Source organism: Microplitis mediator, chromosome 3 (assembly GCF_029852145.1).
Source record: "Microplitis mediator isolate UGA2020A chromosome 3, iyMicMedi2.1, whole genome shotgun sequence".
NCBI lineage: Eukaryota > Metazoa > Arthropoda > Insecta > Hymenoptera > Braconidae > Microplitis > Microplitis mediator.
The window spans coordinates 20,291,443-20,312,374 of record NC_079971.1 but is presented as its reverse complement, the minus strand read 5'-3'; the positions used below and the strand labels follow the sequence as shown (position 1 = coordinate 20,312,374).

Sequence of the window (20,932 nt, the reverse complement as noted above, 5' to 3'; positions counted from 1 at the left end):
ATCGAATTTAATCGAAAACTACCGATTGAATCCGATTGAAAATTAAAGTTAAACATTATTTTTTGATTGAAATAAATTACAGTCAATCCAAGAATATTTACTTTTCGGAGTCTGTGAGAGCACTCAGAGAGCGCATTTCGATTGACCGATTGACTTGCGATCGGAGTTTTTAATCAGGGAAGTACTCAGAGTTCAACTTATCTTGTAATCAAACAAAATTGTAAAACTATTTAAATAGTTATACTATTAAAATTTTAAATGTTATTAAAAAAATCACTCACCACGACGAGGAACGTATAGACCAGCAGACAATTAATATACATAAAAATTTTGTATTTTAAGAATTATTTTAGTCTGAACTTATTATTTTTTTTTTCACCTCGGCGGCTGTAATTTCTACTACTCATTATCTGAAGCCATTTCATTTTGAAACCACCTCTGTTGCTCTGAGTTTGAGACTAACCGTCAAAGTTTTGCACCAACTGAAAAATAAAATAAAAAATCTTCATTAGTTTAAAAAAATTATTGAAAATTATTAAAAACTTCAATATTATCGACTAAAATAAACTATGATACTGAAGTTAGCCGGCGTCTAATAATTTTTTGAATTTTTTTCAAAACGATAAAATATTTTTTTTAAAACTGCATCTATAATTTTTTTAATTTCCTACATGTGCATTTTTTTGCAATAGATTTGTTGAAAAAAATTCGGAAAATTATTAATTGTCTGTTAACTTCAGAATCATAAGGCATCAGCTGCTTACAATTTTTTTGCCGATTGTATCAAATGCTTACAATATTTTTTCGTACATAATAATTGCATACTGCTCAGTTGCCTACCAAACTTTATTGCCTACAGTTCTATTACCTACAAAAATAAAATATATATATTCGAATTGCATACAAAATTTATTGCAGACTGTTCTGTTGCCTACTAAAAAAATATTTTATAATATCCAATTGATTACTATTCAACTGTGTGCCCATCAGAGAAATACCTGATTAATGTAGAGAAGCTTCTGATTTATTTGCTAAGAAAATCAAGTACTTATTGATGAGAAATGATGAATGTTCAGGACCGATTTAAAAAAAAAAAAAAACTCAAATGATCTGAAAAATATCAAAACCACGGTAGTTTCCACAATATTAACTGGAAACTTCATTAAGTTTTCTATTAGATTAAAAATTAATTAATATTGTTAATGATTGAAAATATATTCATTTATATGTTCATATTTTTTATTTTTGTAGGCAATAGAACTGTAGGCAATAAAGTTTGGTAGGTAACTGAGCAGTAAGATACTGAGCAGTATGCATTTATTATGTACGCAAAAATATTGTAGGCATTTAATACAATTGGCAAAAAAATTGTAGGCAACTGATGTCTTCCCGGATCATAAAAAAATTACAGAAATTTAATTTATTTGTGAAGTTAACAAAAAATATTGTCAAAATTATAATTCTGTAATTTTATAAAATTGTTATTACCTTAATTATAATCGTCATCTTGAATAATATTATTAAAAATAATCAACTGGTCTCTCATTCATGTCAATTTGAGTGGTGGTTTCACACCCGATTCAAGTGGTGAACTTTGTAAGCTCTGGACCCGTTTTATTCAAAATTTCCGCGGCAATATTCTCATGTTTAGTAAATGAAAACATGCAGGCTATAACAATAGACACCATTGTTACGTATTATGAGTTAATTTTTACTAACGATTAAATTCGTAGGAAATGGACTAGGAAATAAATGAATTAATTTAAATAAGTTGGACGTTTCGTCATTTATTTATGACTTCCTCAGCAACGAAAATCAAAACCCAAAAAATTTTTGTAAGCAATCACATGACAATTGTAGTAATAACATATATTAGATTAGATTGTATACTTTATTCTTATAATTCACTTGTCTAGTACATAGAAACTAAGAAGAAGGACCTGATATATTAAAATTATTGCCATAACCCGACTCATTCTTATTATAAAAGTTTGACTTACATTAATTATTGTTAATTCAACTAAAATATTTAACAATTAAGGTTCTCTCTATGCCACCACGTTTTAAAAATATGATTTATTATTATTTTTGAGAAATTATTGAGTTGAATTAACGATAATTAATTTAAAGTCAAACTTTGATAGTAAGAATGAGTCGGGTTATGGCAATAATTTTAATATCTAAGGTCCTTCTTCATAATTTCTATGTATTAGACGATTGAATTATAAGAATAAGGTATACAATCTAATCTAATATGTGTTATTACTACAATTGTCATGTGATGGCTTACAAAAATTTTTTGGGTTTTGATTTTCGTTGCTGAGGAAGTCATAAATAAATGTACTTAACGTCCAATTTATTTATTTCCTAGTCCTATTTCCTACGAATTTAATCGCTATTATAAAGTATGGACACGAACGTCGAAACGTGAATTTTTACTGTAATTTATAATTAAATTTACACTATAAACTATTGAGTAGATATTAGTAAGTAATTATAAGATTATATCTTACCCTTTAAATATAATCAATTTCTTTGGAGTGTCATATATTAATATCTTTTTATTTAAATTTTATCCCTTTTACTCCTGGAACTTCTTAAATAACTTGACCTGAAAAAATTTGTGACCAAGGACAGCCAAAAGTCCTTCCAATAGCGATTAAGTATATTGGTATCTATATATATATTTGGTCATGTAATATATATATATATATATATATATATATATATATATATATATATATAAATATATACATATATATATTTGTGCGACGGGATAAAATTTCCAGTCATCTGATCCGAGTAAAATAACATAAAAAAAAATAAATATTCAAAAAAATTTTTTCTGTAATTGGTGTGATAATAATTACGAAAATTAATCGATGCCAAGTATTTAGAGCTCGGCATTTAATAGCTTAAAAATATTGTTGAATTGGTAAAACTATTCAATTGTAAAAAATTATACATTTGATAAACGAAGATCACTCACCCCATCCCGAAACTTCCAGACCAGCAGACAATTCTTTTAGTTTCTATAAAAGAAAAAAAAAATATTGATAATTTCTACTATTCAATAGTTCAATGATTGATGAAAAAATTTATTGTGTTACAAAAGTGATCTTTCGTTACCTTGGCTGACGTCATTTCAAATTTCCAGCAAGTTTTTTTTTTATAAAATTTTGGGGGTACCACGTTTTGTCTCCCCCCCTTCCCCTAAATACTTCAATAGTATTTTCGAAAATGCTACTGAAACAAAATTAATTTTATGGAATAAATTAAAAATATAATTTATATTTAAAATATCATTCTTACCATAATTATTATCGTTATTTTCGATAAATAATTGAATAAACTTCTGTGCAAGATAATTCCGACCAGTGAACAAATCAGATTCCAACTGAAAAAAAAAATCCGAAAATTGTTAATTGTCTTTTAACTTCATGATACTGAAGTTAGCAGACGTCTGATAATTTTTGGATTTTTTTTTAGCCAACGCACTGTAAAAAAAAATTATTTCAAAAAATTGCACCTGTATTTTTTTTAATTTTCTACATGTGCATATTTTTAGTTTTCGTTTATTTTAAGTGCAAATTTTACGAGTGCAATTTTTTCAAATATTTTTTTTTTATAATTTATTGTACAAAAAAGAATCCAAAAATTATTAAACGTCGGCTAACTTCAGTATAATGTTAACTTCAGGATCATATCGTTTTTATTTTTTCTTCATTAATCCACCGAATTCGGTCTATTTAAAAAAATAATATTTACAAGAAATGCATTTATTAATTTCAAAATTTTTTAAATGCGCATTTTTTTTTAATTTAAATTTAATTTTCTTAATTATTTACTATATTTATTAATAATTTTAAATTTGTCTGTCTGCTACATTCAAACTCTTGCTAACTTTACTGTCTTTCATAATTTATAAACTAGATTTCTTTTTTGTAGAAAAAAAAAATTATAGAATTTTTACATCAACTTACTTTTACCGCCATTTTAACTTCTAGTCGGCCTGTCTCGACTCAAAAATTAATAACCTTAATTATAAAAACTTACTAAATAAATAAAATTTCGGCAATTATTCAATTACGGATCTGTAATTATAATTTAAAAATAAAAATTTTAATTAAACTCGGACATTTAATAACTTTTATTTAGGTGTTAAAATTACGACAACGAACACGGCGTACATTAATACAAAAACCAAGCCAACGATTTATTTAATTTATTTAAAAGGTTACGTTTGCTGACGCTCTATATTTATTATCTCAAGATGTGTATTAATTATTTAAAAATTTATTGAAAGTAATTAGACATTTGTTACTGAGTTTTATAATAATTAAACTAATTATTTTAACGAAGTCCAGTGAGAATCGTAAGCGACGTTAAAGCGGGAGACTGACTGAGCACGAAACTTTTCCTCTCTACTGCGCACGTCTGTTCCGATTGTCGCCACTGTAGCGCCTCAAATTTGAATTTACCGCCATGACAGTGACAGACAGCTTCGAGTTCGCGATTTAAATAAATAATTAACAATTTTTACGACGTAATTAATTTAAATTTCGGCAAAAAACAATTTCTCTACTACCTAATGAAAATTTAGGAACAGTAATTTTTTTTAGACTCTCAATATAAATAACAAAAATAATTAAATTACTTGATGTCAACTTTTATACCGTCCAGAGCATGGCGCTCGTTAACATTCACAATTAATGTTTTATAAATTAATTATAATTATTTTTATTTATTATTATTAATATGTTAAAGAGTTTAAAAATTGTTAGTGATCAGCTGAGTATTTTTTTTTTCTTTTAAAAATTATTCTGAAACTAATTTTTCACATCCCGAGTGCTCTGACATTTTAAATTGTGTTACTGTGATTTTTTTTTGTTTATTAAAAGTTCTGTGAGTGATAAGTGTTACAATTTTGATCAAAAATATCGTAAAATGAAATATGACTAAAGTTTGTAGTCAATTAATAATTTTTAGATTTTTTTTTTTTCAACAAATCAATTCAATATAAAAATTTAATAAAAATATGCACAGGTAGAAAATTTAAAAAACTAAAAGTGCAATTTTTTAAAAATATTTTCTTTGTAATTTATCGCTTTGAAAAAAAATTCAAAAATTGTAAGACGTCGGCTAATTTTAGTATCATAAATTATGTGTATTTTTACATGATACTGAAGTTAGCCGACGTCGAATAATTTTTGAATTTTATCGGAAACGATAAACTATAAAGAAAACAACATTTCAGATAATTGCACCTATAGTTTTTTCAATTTTCTACATGTACAAATTTTTTTCTTTTAATCGATTTGTTGAAAAATAATCCGACAATTGTTAATTGTCTGTTAAGTTCAGGTTCATGTATTAATTATCAGTGCAAAGTGAGAGCGGATAATTTCTTTTTGTGTTTAAGTGAAGTGTTAGGAAAAGAAAAAGAGGCAAAATGAACCATTAAAGAAAAAAATCAAGTGAGTTTTTTTTAATTACTTAGTCACTAAATCATTAATTAGACGTAGATAGCAATAATATGTCAAACTACAAAAAATCAATTGTTTAGATTTTGGTACCAAATGATCTTTGGTAACTAAAAGATATTTTTCGAATAGTTTAATGTTAAAAAAAAAAATTTTTTTTAATTCACAAAATGAGTGTGAATGTAGCAGACATCAGACAAATTTAAAATTGTTAATAAATAGAGTGAATAATAAATAAAATAAAATTATTAAAAAATGTACATTTAAAAAATTTTGAAATTAATAAGTATATTTTTAAAAATTGTTATTTTTTTGATTATTTACCTTAGTTATATGTAATTTTAAATTTGTTTGATGTTTGCTACATTCAGATTCATAAATCAAAAAAATTGTTGACATCAATAAATTATTTAGGATAAATTTTATTAATTTACAGATATTTAATGTTATGATTCATAAATTTTATTAAAAATAGTGTGATCCTAAAAGTTAGCAGACAATGAATAATTTTCGGATTTTTTTTTTTTTTTTTCGAAAAATCAATTACACAAAAATAAAAAATAAAAATATGCACATGTAGGAAATTAAAAGATCTATAGGCGCAATTTTTATTTTTTTATACATTTTTTTGAAAATTTTTTTTTTCCAATTTTTTTCGATTATCAATCTTTTTGATCAAAGAAATTAAAATTATCGGTGAAAAAAACATTTTGAAATCGAAACAATGAACAAAAACCGAGAAACTACCAATTATGGTGATTTTTGGCAAAATCGATAAATTTAAAGCTTCGGGACACTAAGAAAGAAAAATCGCAACGATTTGAAATTTTCAGGGTTTTTTCAGGACACTTTGAGGTTGAAAAAAAACGACGGTATCCTTTGTTCATCCGTTATATCCAAAGTAATAACAAGATTTCTGAATATCCTTATATATGCGAATTTTTACCTGTTTTTTAATAAACATTATCGCTTAAAAAAAAATTTTTCCATCAAAAGCCACTAATTTTGCCTTATAGAGAATGTTTTGCAGTTTTCAAAACCCTACTTCTATTCTCTGTACGACCAATACATCCGGAGTTATTAATTATCAAAGCCAAAATGGACTTTTTTGCTTTGATCAATGATAACTCGGCGCCAAATTGTCGTAGAGACTTTTTGACGCCGACAAATTAAAGGGCATAAAATTTCCTAAAAGAGTCGTAAGGTCAGATTATCCAAAAAAATTTATTGAAGCCCCTAGACTTGTTGGAAGACGAGTAAAAATTTTGAAAATTTTTTTTTTCGTTGGTTTTCTTAGGATTACTCCAGAACCGTGCATGATAAAAAATTTTAAGTCCAGATCTAAATACTAGAAACTTAAAGCTACAATTTGCTTTTTTTGATTTTTTTCTACGACCATTTTTCACCGAGTTACAGCACGTTGAAAATCACCCAAAAATTTAGAATTTTTTTTCTATCCCTTAATTTTTGGGACCAGTGTATTTTTGCACGACTCATGATGCGAAGCATCAGAGAGTGCTTTATTTTTTATAATTTATAGTTTTAAAAAAATCAAAAAATTATTAGACCTCGGGTAACTTCAGTATCATAAAATAGTTTTAAATCTTAAAACAAAATTTTTTCAAAATAGCGTAATAATTATTATTATTGATATTTACTATAATCTATTTATTAGTGAGTTTAAAACAAATTAGTCATAAGCTAAGTGCATTTATTGAGTTTCTTATATTTAATAATTAGTGTAGAAAAAAATTTTTCCTATCATGAATGATTGCCGCCATTTTACATTTAGATAATGTAATTTTTTTTAAATTTAAATTATTAATACTTAGTAAAAGTAAGAAATTCTTGTGACCATTTAACTTTCAGACAAAAAAAATGGAGTAGAAATGAAATCTTTTAGATAAATTTAAATTTTATTTTTTAAATTTCGCGCCAAACTGACATTTACCGCCACTGCGCTCCGCACTCTCGGACCGTATCCATGTAAACTTTTCTTTAGTATTCCACACATGTGACATCTATGTTTTATAAGTGTACATCACGGAGACTTTAAACGACGAGTAAACGTATCCATATAAATCAACAATAATAATATAACCTAAGTGATATTTATACATAAATATATGTGGTATTCATACAAACAAAACGTTTACAAATATTTGTATTTTGGAGTTTCGTAAGTAGAATTTTGTTTTAAAAAACAATAAAATTTTATAAATAACAGTTCGAATTTGTGTAAATAATAATAATAAAAATATATAATGGTGGGTCACGAAAATAAAAAAATACGCAGAAGTAGATCTCGTGAACGTCTGCATGATCGTCGTGAACGTCGCCGATCTCGTAGCAGATCTAAGGAACGTAAGAAAGATTTATCATCACGCAAAAGATCACGATCGCGCGAACGAGATCGTTCAAGAGAACGAGAACGCGATCGCTCAAGAGAAAGAGAACGTGACCGTGAACGAAATCACGACCGTAATGAACGTGGACGTTCACGCGAACGTCGGGACACAAACGTCAAAGATAAAGATAAAGACAATAAAGAGCCTGGGACAAAAGCAGCCCAAGAAAAAACACGTAAGCCGAGTCCGATATTTATAATCGACGATGACCCGAAAAAAGATTCCGCTGGAGAGAATAAAGAGAAGAAAGACGACGAAGAGGACGAAGACAAATCGAAAAATAATAAACGAGAGCCGCTCAGTCTGGAAGAATTGCTGGCGAAGAAAAAAGCCGAAGAGGAGGCGCGATCTAAGCCAAAGTTTCTGTCCAAAGAAGAACGGGCAGCTCTGGCTCTGAAGAAACGACAGGAAGAAGTTGAAAATTTACGGAAACAGCAGCAGGAAGACAGGAAGAATGCGGGTATCGATGCTGGTTCGTCAAAAGACCCCCGGGATTGGGATGACCGGGACCGCAGGCGCGACAGTCAGCGCAGAGAAGAAGAAAATAAAGACAAAGACAAAGAGAAAGAGGTCGAGGCCATCAAGGAACGGTACCTGGGTCTAATAAAGAAGAAACGTCGGGTTCGTCGGCTCAATGACCGTAAATTTGTCTTTGACTGGGACACTTCTGAGGACACTTCAGTGGACTACAACAACATCTACAAGGAACGTCACCAGGTTCAATTCTTCGGGCGCGGTAACATCGCGGGGATTGACATCAAAGCACAGAAGCGGGACCAGAGCAAATTTTACGGAGAGCTGCTGGAGAAAAGACGGACTGAAGCTGAGAAAGAGCAGGAGAAGATGCGGCTCAAAAAGGTCAAACGTAAAGAAGAAAAACAGAAGTGGGATGACCGGCACTGGTCCGAGAAAGCTCTCAATGAAATGACAGAACGGGACTGGCGGATATTCCGCGAGGATTACAACATTACTATCAAAGGTGGCAGGATTCCTGACCCAATAAGATCATGGAAAGAGTCCGGATTTCCTAAAGAAATTCTTGACATCATCGACAAGGTCGGCTACAAAGATCTTACGCCGATTCAGCGGCAAGCGATACCGATTGGTCTGCAGAACCGCGACATTATCGGTGTCGCTGAGACCGGGTCCGGTAAGACGCTGGCGTTCTTGATTCCTCTTTTACTCTGGATCACAAGTCTGCCGAAGATCGAGCGGCTGGAAGAAGCTGACCAGGGTCCTTACAGTATAATTCTCGCTCCGACTCGTGAGTTGGCCCAGCAGATTGAGGAAGAGACGAATAAATTCGGGCAGCCGCTTGGTATCCGAACTGTCGTCGTCGTTGGAGGTCTTTCCAGAGAAGAACAGGGTTTCAGATTGCGCATGGGCTGTGAAATAGTAATCGCGACTCCTGGACGGTTGATTGATGTCCTGGAAAACCGGTACCTTGTTCTCAATCAGTGCACGTACATTGTACTGGACGAGGCAGATCGTATGATTGACATGGGTTTCGAGCCCGATGTCCAGAAGATCTTGGAGTACATGCCGGTGACCAACTTGAAGCCCGACAACGAGGATGCGGAGAACGAAGAGAAGCTGCTGGCTAATTATAATACCAAGAAGAAGTACCGGCAGACTGTGATGTTCACCGCGACGATGCCTCCGGCTGTTGAAAGACTGGCGCGCACTTACCTACGCAGACCTGCTGTTGTCTATATTGGCAGCGTTGGTAAACCTACGGAGAGAACGGAACAAATTGTCCATATTATGGGAGAGGCTGACAAGAGACGGAAGCTCATGGAGATTCTTCACAGAGGCGTCGAGCCGCCGGTTATTATTTTCGTCAACCAGAAGAAAGGTGCCGACGTTCTTGCTCGGGGCTTGGAGAAAATTGGGGTTTGTATTTTTGAATATTTGGTTAGTTGGTTGGTTGACTCGGGATTTATTTATTTTTTCTTGTTTCAGTTCAATGCGTGTACACTTCATGGAGGTAAAGGACAGGAGCAGAGAGAGTACGCCCTGGCATCTCTTAAAGGTGGCAGCAAAGACATATTGGTGGCGACTGACGTTGCTGGACGTGGTATTGATATTAAAGATGTATCGATGGTCATTAATTATGATATGGCCAAAACTATTGAAGGTTTGTTTTATTTTTTTAATTATTTTGTTGCTTTAAGAGCAAGTGGTTTACATTAATTATTTATTTTAATTTAATATGTACCCCCACTTTGTATAAATTTCCAATGACTTAATTGTCATGATCATGAGCATATAAAAATTTATCAATTGATTAAAAAAAAACTACAGCATGAATTGAAAAAAAGATAACGTAGTAGCAGTAGATTTTTAAAATAAATTACTTACTATTGATATCAATTAGGAGTCAAATGAAATTTGGAAAATAAATTCCAGTAAAATCTTTGTCAATTTTATAATTAGAATTTTTAAATTTTTATTTAACAAATTTCGTTTAACCCCTAATTGATCAGCTGTAAGTAATTTTATTAAAATTCTATACCTCTTCTTTTTTTAATTGAGGTTTTAATTTTTTTTAATAGCCACTGTGAGGATCGAAAAAATAGGTGATTTTCGGGAATTTTTTTGACTGGGATAATAAAGGAATTTAGGGATCGGGTTTTTTTTTGTTTTATAAAGTATACATTGAAGATGATTCTCCTAAATTTTGATTAAAAAATATCATGTTATTACAAAGTTATAAGCATTTTTGTGGAGCACCAAAAAAATTTCCCCCACCACGGTGTCATCTCTAACTCAAAAACGGATTATCAGAAACAAAAAAACCAAACCGCGTTGTAATCTATATGCATGTGGTTATCGTTCCACGTAGGGAATTTTGAAAATTTAGATTTGAAAAAAAATTGCGACATATTAAAAATTTTTTCGTTTTTTTGGATTCAAATAGCCCTAAAAAATCTTAAAAATCAAAATTTTCAAAATCCCCTACGTGCAACTTTAGCTACTGAATAGACGAATACGAAAAAAAAAACGTTGCGAATCGGTTCATATTTATGCAAATTACAGATGCCACCAGTTAAAAAAAAATAGTTTCGAGAAAAACGCGTTTTAAGTTTTTAGTTGATGCAACGGTCAGTTGACGCGCTGTCACAAAAATGACTATAACTCGAAAAATATTGGGAATTTTCATATATAACTCTAGATACGTATTTTTGAATTTATAAACTTTGATTTAATAAAAAAAACAATTTTTTTTTTTAAATTTCACAGTGGCTATCCCCTTGAATTTGAATACGGTTGAATCCCCGAAAACACTATTTTCTTAAGTACCCCGTTTTGCCCACTTTATTTATTGGCTTATTTTGAATCAATACGATAGAAAAAATGTAATCTTATTTTTTAAACCCCAGAGAATTTAATATGATTACTTTAGTGTAAAAAATAACAGAAATTCTTAATTAATTTAAAAAAAATTTGACTAGAAAAAAAAGAATTGTGACTTGACCCGGGTAATTTCGGTCACCAGATGGATCTAGTCAATTTTATTTTTAAATTCAAAATTCAAATTTTTGTTTCAATTTTTTTATTTTATTTTATAATTTTAATAAAAATCAGATCAATGAAATTTTTTTTTTTTTTGTAAAAAAACTTATTATCTATAAGAATTTTTTTATACATAATCAGAGACCTTAAAAATCCAGTTCAAAGTGGAAAGAGTATTTTTTGGCCTTGTCCCAAATTTTTAATCACTTTGATATTTTCTGAAAGCTGATAATTTTTTACATACACCCAGAAAACAAATAACCTTTAGAAATGTCGTATTTACTTTTTACAAAAAATTATGCTATTGAAACATTTCAATTCAAATTTAATATATTTTTCTTAAAATATTTAAAAATTGAATTCCATAACATTTTTTTTATTTTAAAAAGTCAGTTTATTTAAAAATATACTGATTTTTTTTTCTGAAATTTCGAAAATAAATTTCAATTTTTTTCTGTCAAAAAAATTATTTTTTACATTAAACATATAAGGTAAAAGCCCCTATACCCGCTCACTTTTCATTGGAGTGAGATTAAATCACTCAATATAAATTAATAAATAAAATGAAAAACCATTTTTTTTTAAAGTTATTTTTTGAAGTTTCGAGTATTAGAATAAAATTTGAGTTTGAAGAATAATCTTGATAATTAATTATTATTAATTTTTTAAATAAGGTCCTTGAGTGTACCCATAGTCGCTCACTAAAAGTTGTCATGTACCATTACTCGACCAACACATGGCCCTATAGTCGCTCAAAGACAATATCAATTAAACTATGATAAGTTTATTGATTTGGACAAATAATTTATAAATTATACTACTTTATTCTTTCATAAGATAAAATTTCATGAATTTTAAAAATGTATTTAATAAGATATAGTTACAACAATTCTTAAAAAATTTGACGTAACCAAAATTTAATCTAACGAATGAACGTTAAAGTAAAAAATGCCCGGCTGAGCGCGATTTTGAAAACAGTCATTTAATTTAAGTTTATAATCTATTATAAAATAATTTGATACTTCATATTTTAATATATTTAGATTCACAAATAATTATTTATCAATAATAATATTTTTAGTTGTAATTTTTTTTTATAAAAATTATAAAAAAACGCCTAAAACAGTTAAAGTGAGCGACTAATGGTACTGAGCGGGTATAGGGGTTTTCACCTTAGTCAATAATTAAATGTCTATTAATTTACAATAATTATTATTATTATTATTAATAATAAATAAATAATTTAATTCCAGATTACACCCATCGTATTGGTAGAACAGGACGTGCAGGCAAAGCCGGTTTGGCGATATCATTTTGTACTAAAGATGACAGTCACCTGTTCTACGACCTCAAGCAAACGATTTTAGGAAGTCCAATATCAACATGTCCACCAGAGCTACTAAATCATCCAGAGGCACAGCACAAGCCTGGCACCGTCGTAACGAAAAAACGTCGCGAAGAAAAAATATTTGCGTAAAATTTTTTAAAATAATTTTCAAATGTTTAAATAAATAGATCACAGAATAAGTTAACAGTTTATTGTTTTTTTTTAATACTTTTTAAGCTGGCGGTGGTGGGGGAATTTTATAATTCGGGTCGTCGACTTTACACTCTGATTCGTAGTCGTCTATTATCATTGGTTCCATTAATTCCTTAAATTTTTTAAGTGGACACATTTGTTCACAGCCAGGAATAATTAGCGGACGAAGTTCGTAATCTGGTGCATTGCGATAAAACAACTGAACATTCCAGTCGCCCTTGATTTCATGCAACTCGATGAGGATCATCGCATTGAAACCCGGTTCCTTGCCGTCCCACACGCGCATTGACGACAGCAAATTAACAACTGAATTGTCGTGGGCTATGTATGCAAACATTTTACGCGCCTTGGGCTTGAGGTTTCCTGTAACTCGGTCTTCCATCTTGCGGACCATCTTCGATATGAATGGCCCACCTGCTAGGCGACGCAGCTTGTCGTTGAAGACGTTCTGCGAGAGACTGAAACTCATCAGTGATGACATTTTCGTAGGGTAGTACTGACGAATCCATTCAGGCATCGCTATACCCATCGCTTCCTATTTTTTTTTTAAATTAAAGATAAAAAAAATTAGAAATTTATTTAGTTAAATATATAAATTAGACTGGGCCAAAAAAATCGATTATTTTTTTTTTTCGACACAGTGAAAATATTATTCCAGATGACCAAAAAAAATTATTGTGCAAGTTTGAGCCCTTAATATTGATATTAAGAGGTGTATCGTTACGACTATTAGTTTTTTGACAGAAATTTTATTTTTTACCCAAAACTCGTAAATCATCTATCTGAAAAATTTGAGCAATGTATATTCTTAAAAAAGGAAATTGAATTCCCTACAAAAAATGTCTCTTAGTAAATTGACGTAAAACGAGCCGTTTCCTTGTAACCGTGCCTTAAACATTGATTTGTTTTTTAAATTCTTTGTTTCTATTTTGGATTTTTATAACTACTAGAAATATTATAATTTTTTTTGGCCAAGATACATATTCTTGAAGGAAATTTAATGCTCTACAAAAAAGGTCTCTTAACATTTTTTGCTAAATTCACTCCTTCGAAAGTTATTTAGGTTATTAAAGTCGTTTTGACTCAACTTCAACCTTAAATATCTTTCGAAGGAGTGAATTTAGCAAAAAATGTTAAGAGGCCTTTTTTGTAGAGCATTAAATTTCCTTCAAGAATATGTATCTTGACTGAAAAAAATTTTAATATTTCTAGTAGTTACAAAAATCCAAAATAGAAACAAAGAATTTAAAAAACAAATCAATGTTTAAGGCACGGTCAAAAAGAAACGGCTCGTTTTACGTCAATTTACTAAGAGACATTTTTTGTAGGAAATTCAATTTCCTTTAAGAATATACATTGCTCAAATTTTTCAGATAGATGATTTACGAGTTTTGGGTAAAAAATAAAACTTCTGTCAAAAAACTAAAAGTCGAAACGATACACCTCTTAATATCAATATTAAGAGCGCAAACTTGCACAATAATTTTTTTTGGTCATCAGGAATAATATTTTCACAGTATCGAAAAAAAATAGAAATAGTCGATTTTTTTGGGCCAGTCTAATACATATACGTTCTACAGTTGAAATAAAAGCGTATCCTCTTCTAAAAAGTTGATGACCGGATGTCGTATCGTTTTACGTCACTTCTGTGACTATTTTATTCGCTTGTCGATTGGTCGACTGAGATAGTGGCGGGATTTTTGAAAGAATGAAGGCGAGCATGTTATGTCTAGTTCTAGTAAAAAATATGTTTAAAAAAGTATAAGGTCATTTAAAAATTTTTTGACTCTTTGTATAGAAGTTTAAAAATTTTAAAACATAGATTTTGAATTTTTTTATGACTTTATAATCCCGGGATAGGTACCGAGAATCATAAAGGCGAATTAAGTTTTTTTTTATTTGATACTTTAGAATTAAAAATGAATTGATTGTCAACAAAAAAAGTTAGGTCATGGTTCCCAGTAACTAGTGATGCGTACTGACTGTCATTATGTTCAGTTTATAAAATTTATGTCGAATTATTCGAGGACAAATTAAATGTCTTTTTATTGATCACTGTTTAAAAATATATAAATTAGACTGATTCAAAAAAATCGACTATTTTTTTTTTATCAAGGGCACACACTCAAAAGTTTCAGTGGGATAAAAGAAGACGCCAGTTACAATTTGAGCCCTTAAAATTAATATCAAGTACTCCCTGATTACGATTTTCTATTTCCCATTTAAATAACATCAGAAAAAAAAATTTTAAGTTTTGAATTTTGTATCTCCGTAATGACGTAATGAACAAATAAGCCCAGGATATATATTTGTAGGAAATTGAACGCTCTACAAAAAATCTGTCTATCGGTTGACCCTGCGGGCCAGCCCCAAAACTTCCCGCTGTTTTCGAGCTCTTCGAGCTCGAAAATACTTTAGTGTGCCATTGTTTAAAAAAAAAACCGATTTTAGCATTTCTTTATCCCACGATATCTCAGGAATGAATTGACCGATTTTGATGGTTGCGGTGGCAATCGGCGTATTTTATTGAGTTCTAGAGCTGATAAAATTTTGAAATTGTTTGGTTCAGTTGTTTCGAAGATATTCGCAAAAAACTGTTTTTTACCATTTCTTTCTCCCGTGATAACTTTCGAACGAATTATCTGATTTTGATGATTGAGGTGGCAATCGACGTGTTTTATTGAGTTCTAGAGCTGATTAGATTTTGAAGTTGATCGTATAAGTCGTTTCTGAGAAATCAATAAAAAACTAAAATGAAAAAAAAATTTTAATTCTTATTCTTTGTATAACTTGTAAACTACATGACCGATTTACCCCAAAATCTAATCAAGACTAAGTTTTGGTGAGCTCTTTCGATCGCCACCAAGTACGTTCAAATCGGTTCATCCGTTCCAACGATATCGTCGGACAAAAAAAAGTTCACACACACACACACACACACGGACGTCCACCCGGGAATAGTCAGAATAGTTTCCTAGGACCTCAAAACGTCGACATCAGATGAAAACTCGATTTTCGAAAATCGGACCGAAACCAATAACTTCCCTTTTTTGAAAATTTGCAATTTTCTTAGCGGGAAGTTAAAAAGGACTCTTATGATTTTTTAAAAAATCCATCTGTTCAAAAATTGTTTAAGCTTGGAGTCAAATTTATAGTAAATATCGAGATCTTTTTTACTTTTCCAGTAAAACTATCAGACTTATCACAAAATGTCATAGCCTTTTTTTGTAGACAATTTTATTTCCTACAAATTATCTCTAGTAAAGTTTTTCAAAATTCCGCCTTGTTTTCTAATTATGACCGTTTTAATATCAAGATCTTGAAATCGCTCCGAACACTATTTTTTTTTAAATCTTGATATAAAAATGGTGATAACTAGAAAACAATGCGGAATTTTTAAAAACTTCATCAGAGATGATTTGTAGAAAATAAAATTGTCTACAGAAAAGGTCTTTGACATTTTGTGATAAGTCTGATAGTTTCGCTGGGAGAGTAAAAAGATCTTGTAATTTACTATAAATTTGACTTCAAGATTAAACAACTTTTGAACAGGTGGATTTTTCAAATAATCATAAGAGTTCTTTTTTGTAGAGCGTTAAATTTCTTACGCAAATATATATCTTGGGCTTATTTGTACAATACGTCATTACGGAGATATAAAATTCAAAACTTAAAATTTTTTTTTCCCGTGTTATTTAAATGGGAAATAGAAAATCGCAATCAGGGAATACGTGATATTAATTTCAAGGGCTCAAATTTCAACTGACGTCTTCTTTTATCCTACGGAGTGAATTTCACTCCCAGGGGATTAAATAAATCCACAGTAATCCGCTCCGCGTTCACTCTGCTAATTTTTAACAATGTAGACTCTAACTTAGAAGAAAAAATTAAATTGACGTATGAGTGAGTAGAGCGTCCGATATAACTAATAACTAGATGCTACTTCTATCCCAGATAATTAATTTGTACCAACAATTTCTTGAATTTCATCTTTTAAAAGAATATTTTTTTTAACCCTAAACTAATCGAAAAAAAATCTTCTAGTTTCTAATGTAAGAAATTATTTAGTACAAAAATCGGTTTTTTGTCAGTTGACACGTTTTTGCTTATCTACGTCCGTATGCACATAAAATCCACATGAGTGTCAAAAACTAGTTCTTGAACTCTATATCTTTTAAATAATTAACGAGAAACCTGTAGTCACTACGTGACTGCCTAAGTATCACTACTAAATTTATAAAATACCCAGAAAAAAAGGATATCTTGCCGCAACAAAATTTTAATTTGCACCAAGAAATTTTATGCATTATCAATTAAATACAAAAATTGTCTTGGAGCGAGAAAAGATTTTTTCGGTCAAAAAATAATTCCTTGCACCAAGTAATTTTTTCTAGTTCTAAATAAATTTTTGTTTTCAATTCACAATGCAAAAATTTATTGGAGTAAGTAAAAATTTTCTCTAGGCGAGTAAAGATTTTTTGTGCCAATGAATCTTTTTTTTTTCTATGCACACTTTTTTGGCTTTGAGAAGCTTCCTAAAACCAAAAGGGAGTAAAAAAATCTATCATTTTGGAATAAGTAACGCGATATAAATAATATAGCTATATATTCAACGACATTCGGTCATATTTAGTGACAGAATAATTAAAGTATTAATTTATTTAAAGAAAATAAATATGATCGTCTTTTTTCCCGCGTAATTTAAATGTATTTCGAATGATATAGATAAATCTATTTATCTCAATACTTGGAAATTAAAAAGAGTTTAAACTATGAAAAGGCACACATTCAAGTCAAGACCTATCTAATGATACCGATTTCAATAACTAATTAATTCTATCATATAGATATGGCGGGAACAAAATTTTCCTTATTCTCTTAATAATATAGATAAAAAAAATAAATATATTTACCTCAGCATTCAAAGTACTGTAGATATTAGCAACATCACCAGGATTATTCATGGGCCATCCAGAATTTTTTTCGATATAATCGTACATATCTTTAAATTTAATGTTAATTCGCCGCACAATTGGATCGTCATCAACTTTCAGTCGCTCGACAGTTAATTTTGGACATGCATTCCAAATAATCAGGAGCTAATTTACATATAAATTATAAATCCTTCTTAAAAATTAACAAATTATTAGCTAATTAATTTTTTATCATCATTTTTTATTGATGATTATAAATAAATAAATTACTTGATCTTCGGGCCTGGTCCAGTAATGAAGTGCAACTGGTTGCCAATCAATTTCGGATTTAAATTTTTGTTTCTCACTGGGCTTCCACAGTGCCGCGGACAATATCATTGCTGTCATTTTTGCACGATCTGCTGAAGTACTTTGTAGCCAAAATTTATCTGGTGAATAATCTTCGCCTAAAAATTCACCGTAACGATCTCGAAGATATAAACCTATGTTGTAAACATTTAAACGGCCTTTCTGTAGACAAAAAAATAATTGTTTGATTATTTTTGATGATCGAGTTGTCAAAATTTCTGACTTCTAAGACATGAATTTTTTTAAATGTAACTTTGAATGAATATTCTGATTTAACTATTGAAGATACGTTAAAAATGATGAGGCAGAAATTTGTAGAAAATTAAATTCTGGAGAAAAAAGGTTTCAATTAATTTTATTGTAAATCTGATAGTTTGTGAAAAATTTTAATTTCAAATGAAATTGATATTTTTTAATTTATTTAGTAAATTTATTGTTCTCATTTTATTAAAATTCTGCTTGAAATATTGAAGTTACGATAAAAATTACGGAGCACAATTTTATAGAAAATTTAATTCTCTACAAAAAAGGTCCTTTGCGACATTAACGCAAATCTAATAGTTCACCCACAATTTTAATTTACATAAAAAAAAAAAATTTTTATTCCATCATGGGAAATTTATGATTCCCATTTCATTGAAAATTTAAAATTTTGCCTGAAATATTAAAGATACGATAAAAATGACAAATTACTATTTTACAGTAAATTTAATTTTCTACAAAAAAGGTCCTCTGCAACTTTAACGTTAACCTTATAGTTCACCCACAATTTTAATTTAAAGAAAATAGAAAAAAATTTTATTTCCTTTGGTAAATTTATTATTGTCATCTTATTCAAAATCAAATTTCTGCACAAAATATTAAAGATACTATAAAAAAGATAGAACACAATTTTATAGGAAATTTAATTCTCTACAAAAAAGGTCCTCTTCAACTTCAACGTAAATCTTATAAATTACCTACAATTTAATTTTAAAGTAAAACGACAAAATCATTATTTCACCTGAGAAATTTATTCGTGCCATGTTATTAAAAATTAAAATTCTGCTTAAAATATCAAAAAAACGATAAAAATGACAGAACACAATTTTGCTCACAATAAAATTTTCTACAAAAAAGATCTCTTATAAATTTTTCTTAAATCTAATAGTTTCACCAAAATCACAATTTAAACCCAATTTTCCCCAAATAAAAAAATATTAATTTCTCATAAACACTCGTCTTTCATATTTAATTACTCAGCTGTTGAAAAATTTGAAAAACTTACATCAGTTAATTGTCCCCAGCCATAAGGATCCATCGTCGAATTAATATACGGATCCTTCGGATAAGTATCTACCGGTGCCCGCTCTCCATGTCTCATTAACTATCGAAAAATAATAACTAATTATTTAAATAAGTAAAATTATTCCCACACATGCAGCCAATTGATAACGAAATATAATATTATTGTAATTATTATTAATGACAGTATAGTTATACAAATATACCGACTCAATACCAAACACATCAACATTTTTATTTATATGTAAAATAAAATAACACTTGAATATGGCTACCAATTAAATTAAATTAATTTTGTTTACTTACTAGAGTCACTTGTCGTAAAGTTTTTTGATTTTTTTCCGTACTTGATATTCCATAGGATTTACTTAGTGGTATTGCTTAAGAAAAATAAACAAATATTTAAAATTATAATTAACTTTATTATTTTAAATAAATATACCTCCAGCCGTACCAATTAACGCAATACTTGCATACACTAATCTTATAGTTATCATTTTATATGAAAAACAAATTTTGATATAATTTAATTGATCACTTGATTGATCGACTGATCGATAAACCAACACGAGTAATTTGAAATTAATTCGCGGGAGATCGCGCGGACACTGATGTTGAGACCGACTCGCGGTTAAGATAACGCGGGCTCCCCACTCTTGGAGTAAATTAACCAGCAATAAAGAAAAAAAAATTACGGAGAATGATAAATAATTAATTTTTGTAAGAAATTAACAGCAATTTTAAATTATTCGTATTAATGGACATGAAGTTGTAATTTTTTTATGTTATTTCATCACGAGTTTATCTGTACCGCAGTTATTGAGCTTAGATTAACTAATCATTTTTTTTTATTTTTGAATTATTCATAGTAACCGACAGTAATTTACATTGATACACTATGTACTTATTTCCGTAGTTATCGCAGTTATATTTTATTTGTACTTGCATTTTTTATTAAATTACTTTGACCTTCATGGCAATTTATTTTTTTCTTTTATTTTTATTAGAAATTTTTTTTTTTTTTAATTTAAAAATTTAAAAATATTTCTTTGAATTTTTTAAATAAAAAAAATTATCAGCATTTTTTTTTCTTACTACTGATGATCACAAATAATCTTTTTGGTGATTAAAATTTTATAGTTCAAAATATTAATTATTATCATTATTCATAATTAGAAATTATATCAACTGATAATTTTTTATGAGTATGAATGTAGCAGATAGACAAATTTAAAACTATAAATAAATAGAGTAAATAATTTCTTACTGTTACTAAGTACGAATAATTAAAATGTTTACAAAAATTAAAAAAAGATGATCCTGAAGTTAGCAGACAGTTAAAAATTTTCAAATTTTGTTTTCAATGACTTAATTTAAAAAAAAAATAAAATTATGCACATGTAGAAAATTTAATAAACT

General features: G+C 29.2%; 2 protein-coding genes and 1 long non-coding RNA gene across 4 annotated transcripts; 1 reads left to right on the top strand and 2 right to left on the bottom strand.

The window, feature by feature from the left end:
• Nucleotides 1-2,898: 2,898 nt before the first annotated feature.
• On the bottom strand, nt 2,899-3,397 carry LOC130666093 (uncharacterized). The gene is made up of 3 exons (XR_008989608.1): nt 3,313-3,397; nt 3,130-3,243; nt 2,899-3,032 (listed from the first exon to the last, which is right to left on the bottom strand). It is a non-coding gene; the product is annotated as an uncharacterized LOC130666093 (long non-coding RNA).
• A 4,166-nt stretch (nt 3,398-7,563) lies between these two features.
• LOC130664568 (probable ATP-dependent RNA helicase DDX23) lies at nt 7,564-12,888 on the top strand. Its single transcript, XM_057464530.1, has 3 exons — nt 7,564-9,784; nt 9,854-10,028; nt 12,661-12,888. Exons 1-3 carry the CDS (start codon nt 7,748-7,750, stop codon nt 12,882-12,884), a joined length of 2,436 nt encoding a protein of 811 aa, XP_057320513.1. The 5' UTR covers nt 7,564-7,747; the 3' UTR covers nt 12,885-12,888.
• A 42-nt stretch (nt 12,889-12,930) lies between these two features.
• On the bottom strand, nt 12,931-20,130 carry LOC130664569 (venom acid phosphatase Acph-1-like). Of its 2 annotated transcripts, none has more exons than XM_057464531.1 (6): nt 19,956-20,130; nt 19,820-19,893; nt 19,497-19,595; nt 18,152-18,391; nt 17,861-18,046; nt 12,931-13,482 (listed from the first exon to the last, which is right to left on the bottom strand). In XM_057464531.1, the coding sequence occupies exons 1-6, from the start codon at nt 20,008-20,010 to the stop codon at nt 12,967-12,969; spliced, it is 1,170 nt and encodes a 389-aa protein (XP_057320514.1). In that variant the 5' UTR covers nt 20,011-20,130; the 3' UTR covers nt 12,931-12,966. The 2 variants fall into 2 exon arrangements, with proteins under 2 accessions (XP_057320514.1, XP_057320516.1); XM_057464533.1 differs by having other exon boundaries at nt 19,968-20,127.
• Nucleotides 20,131-20,932: the final 802 nt, after the last annotated feature.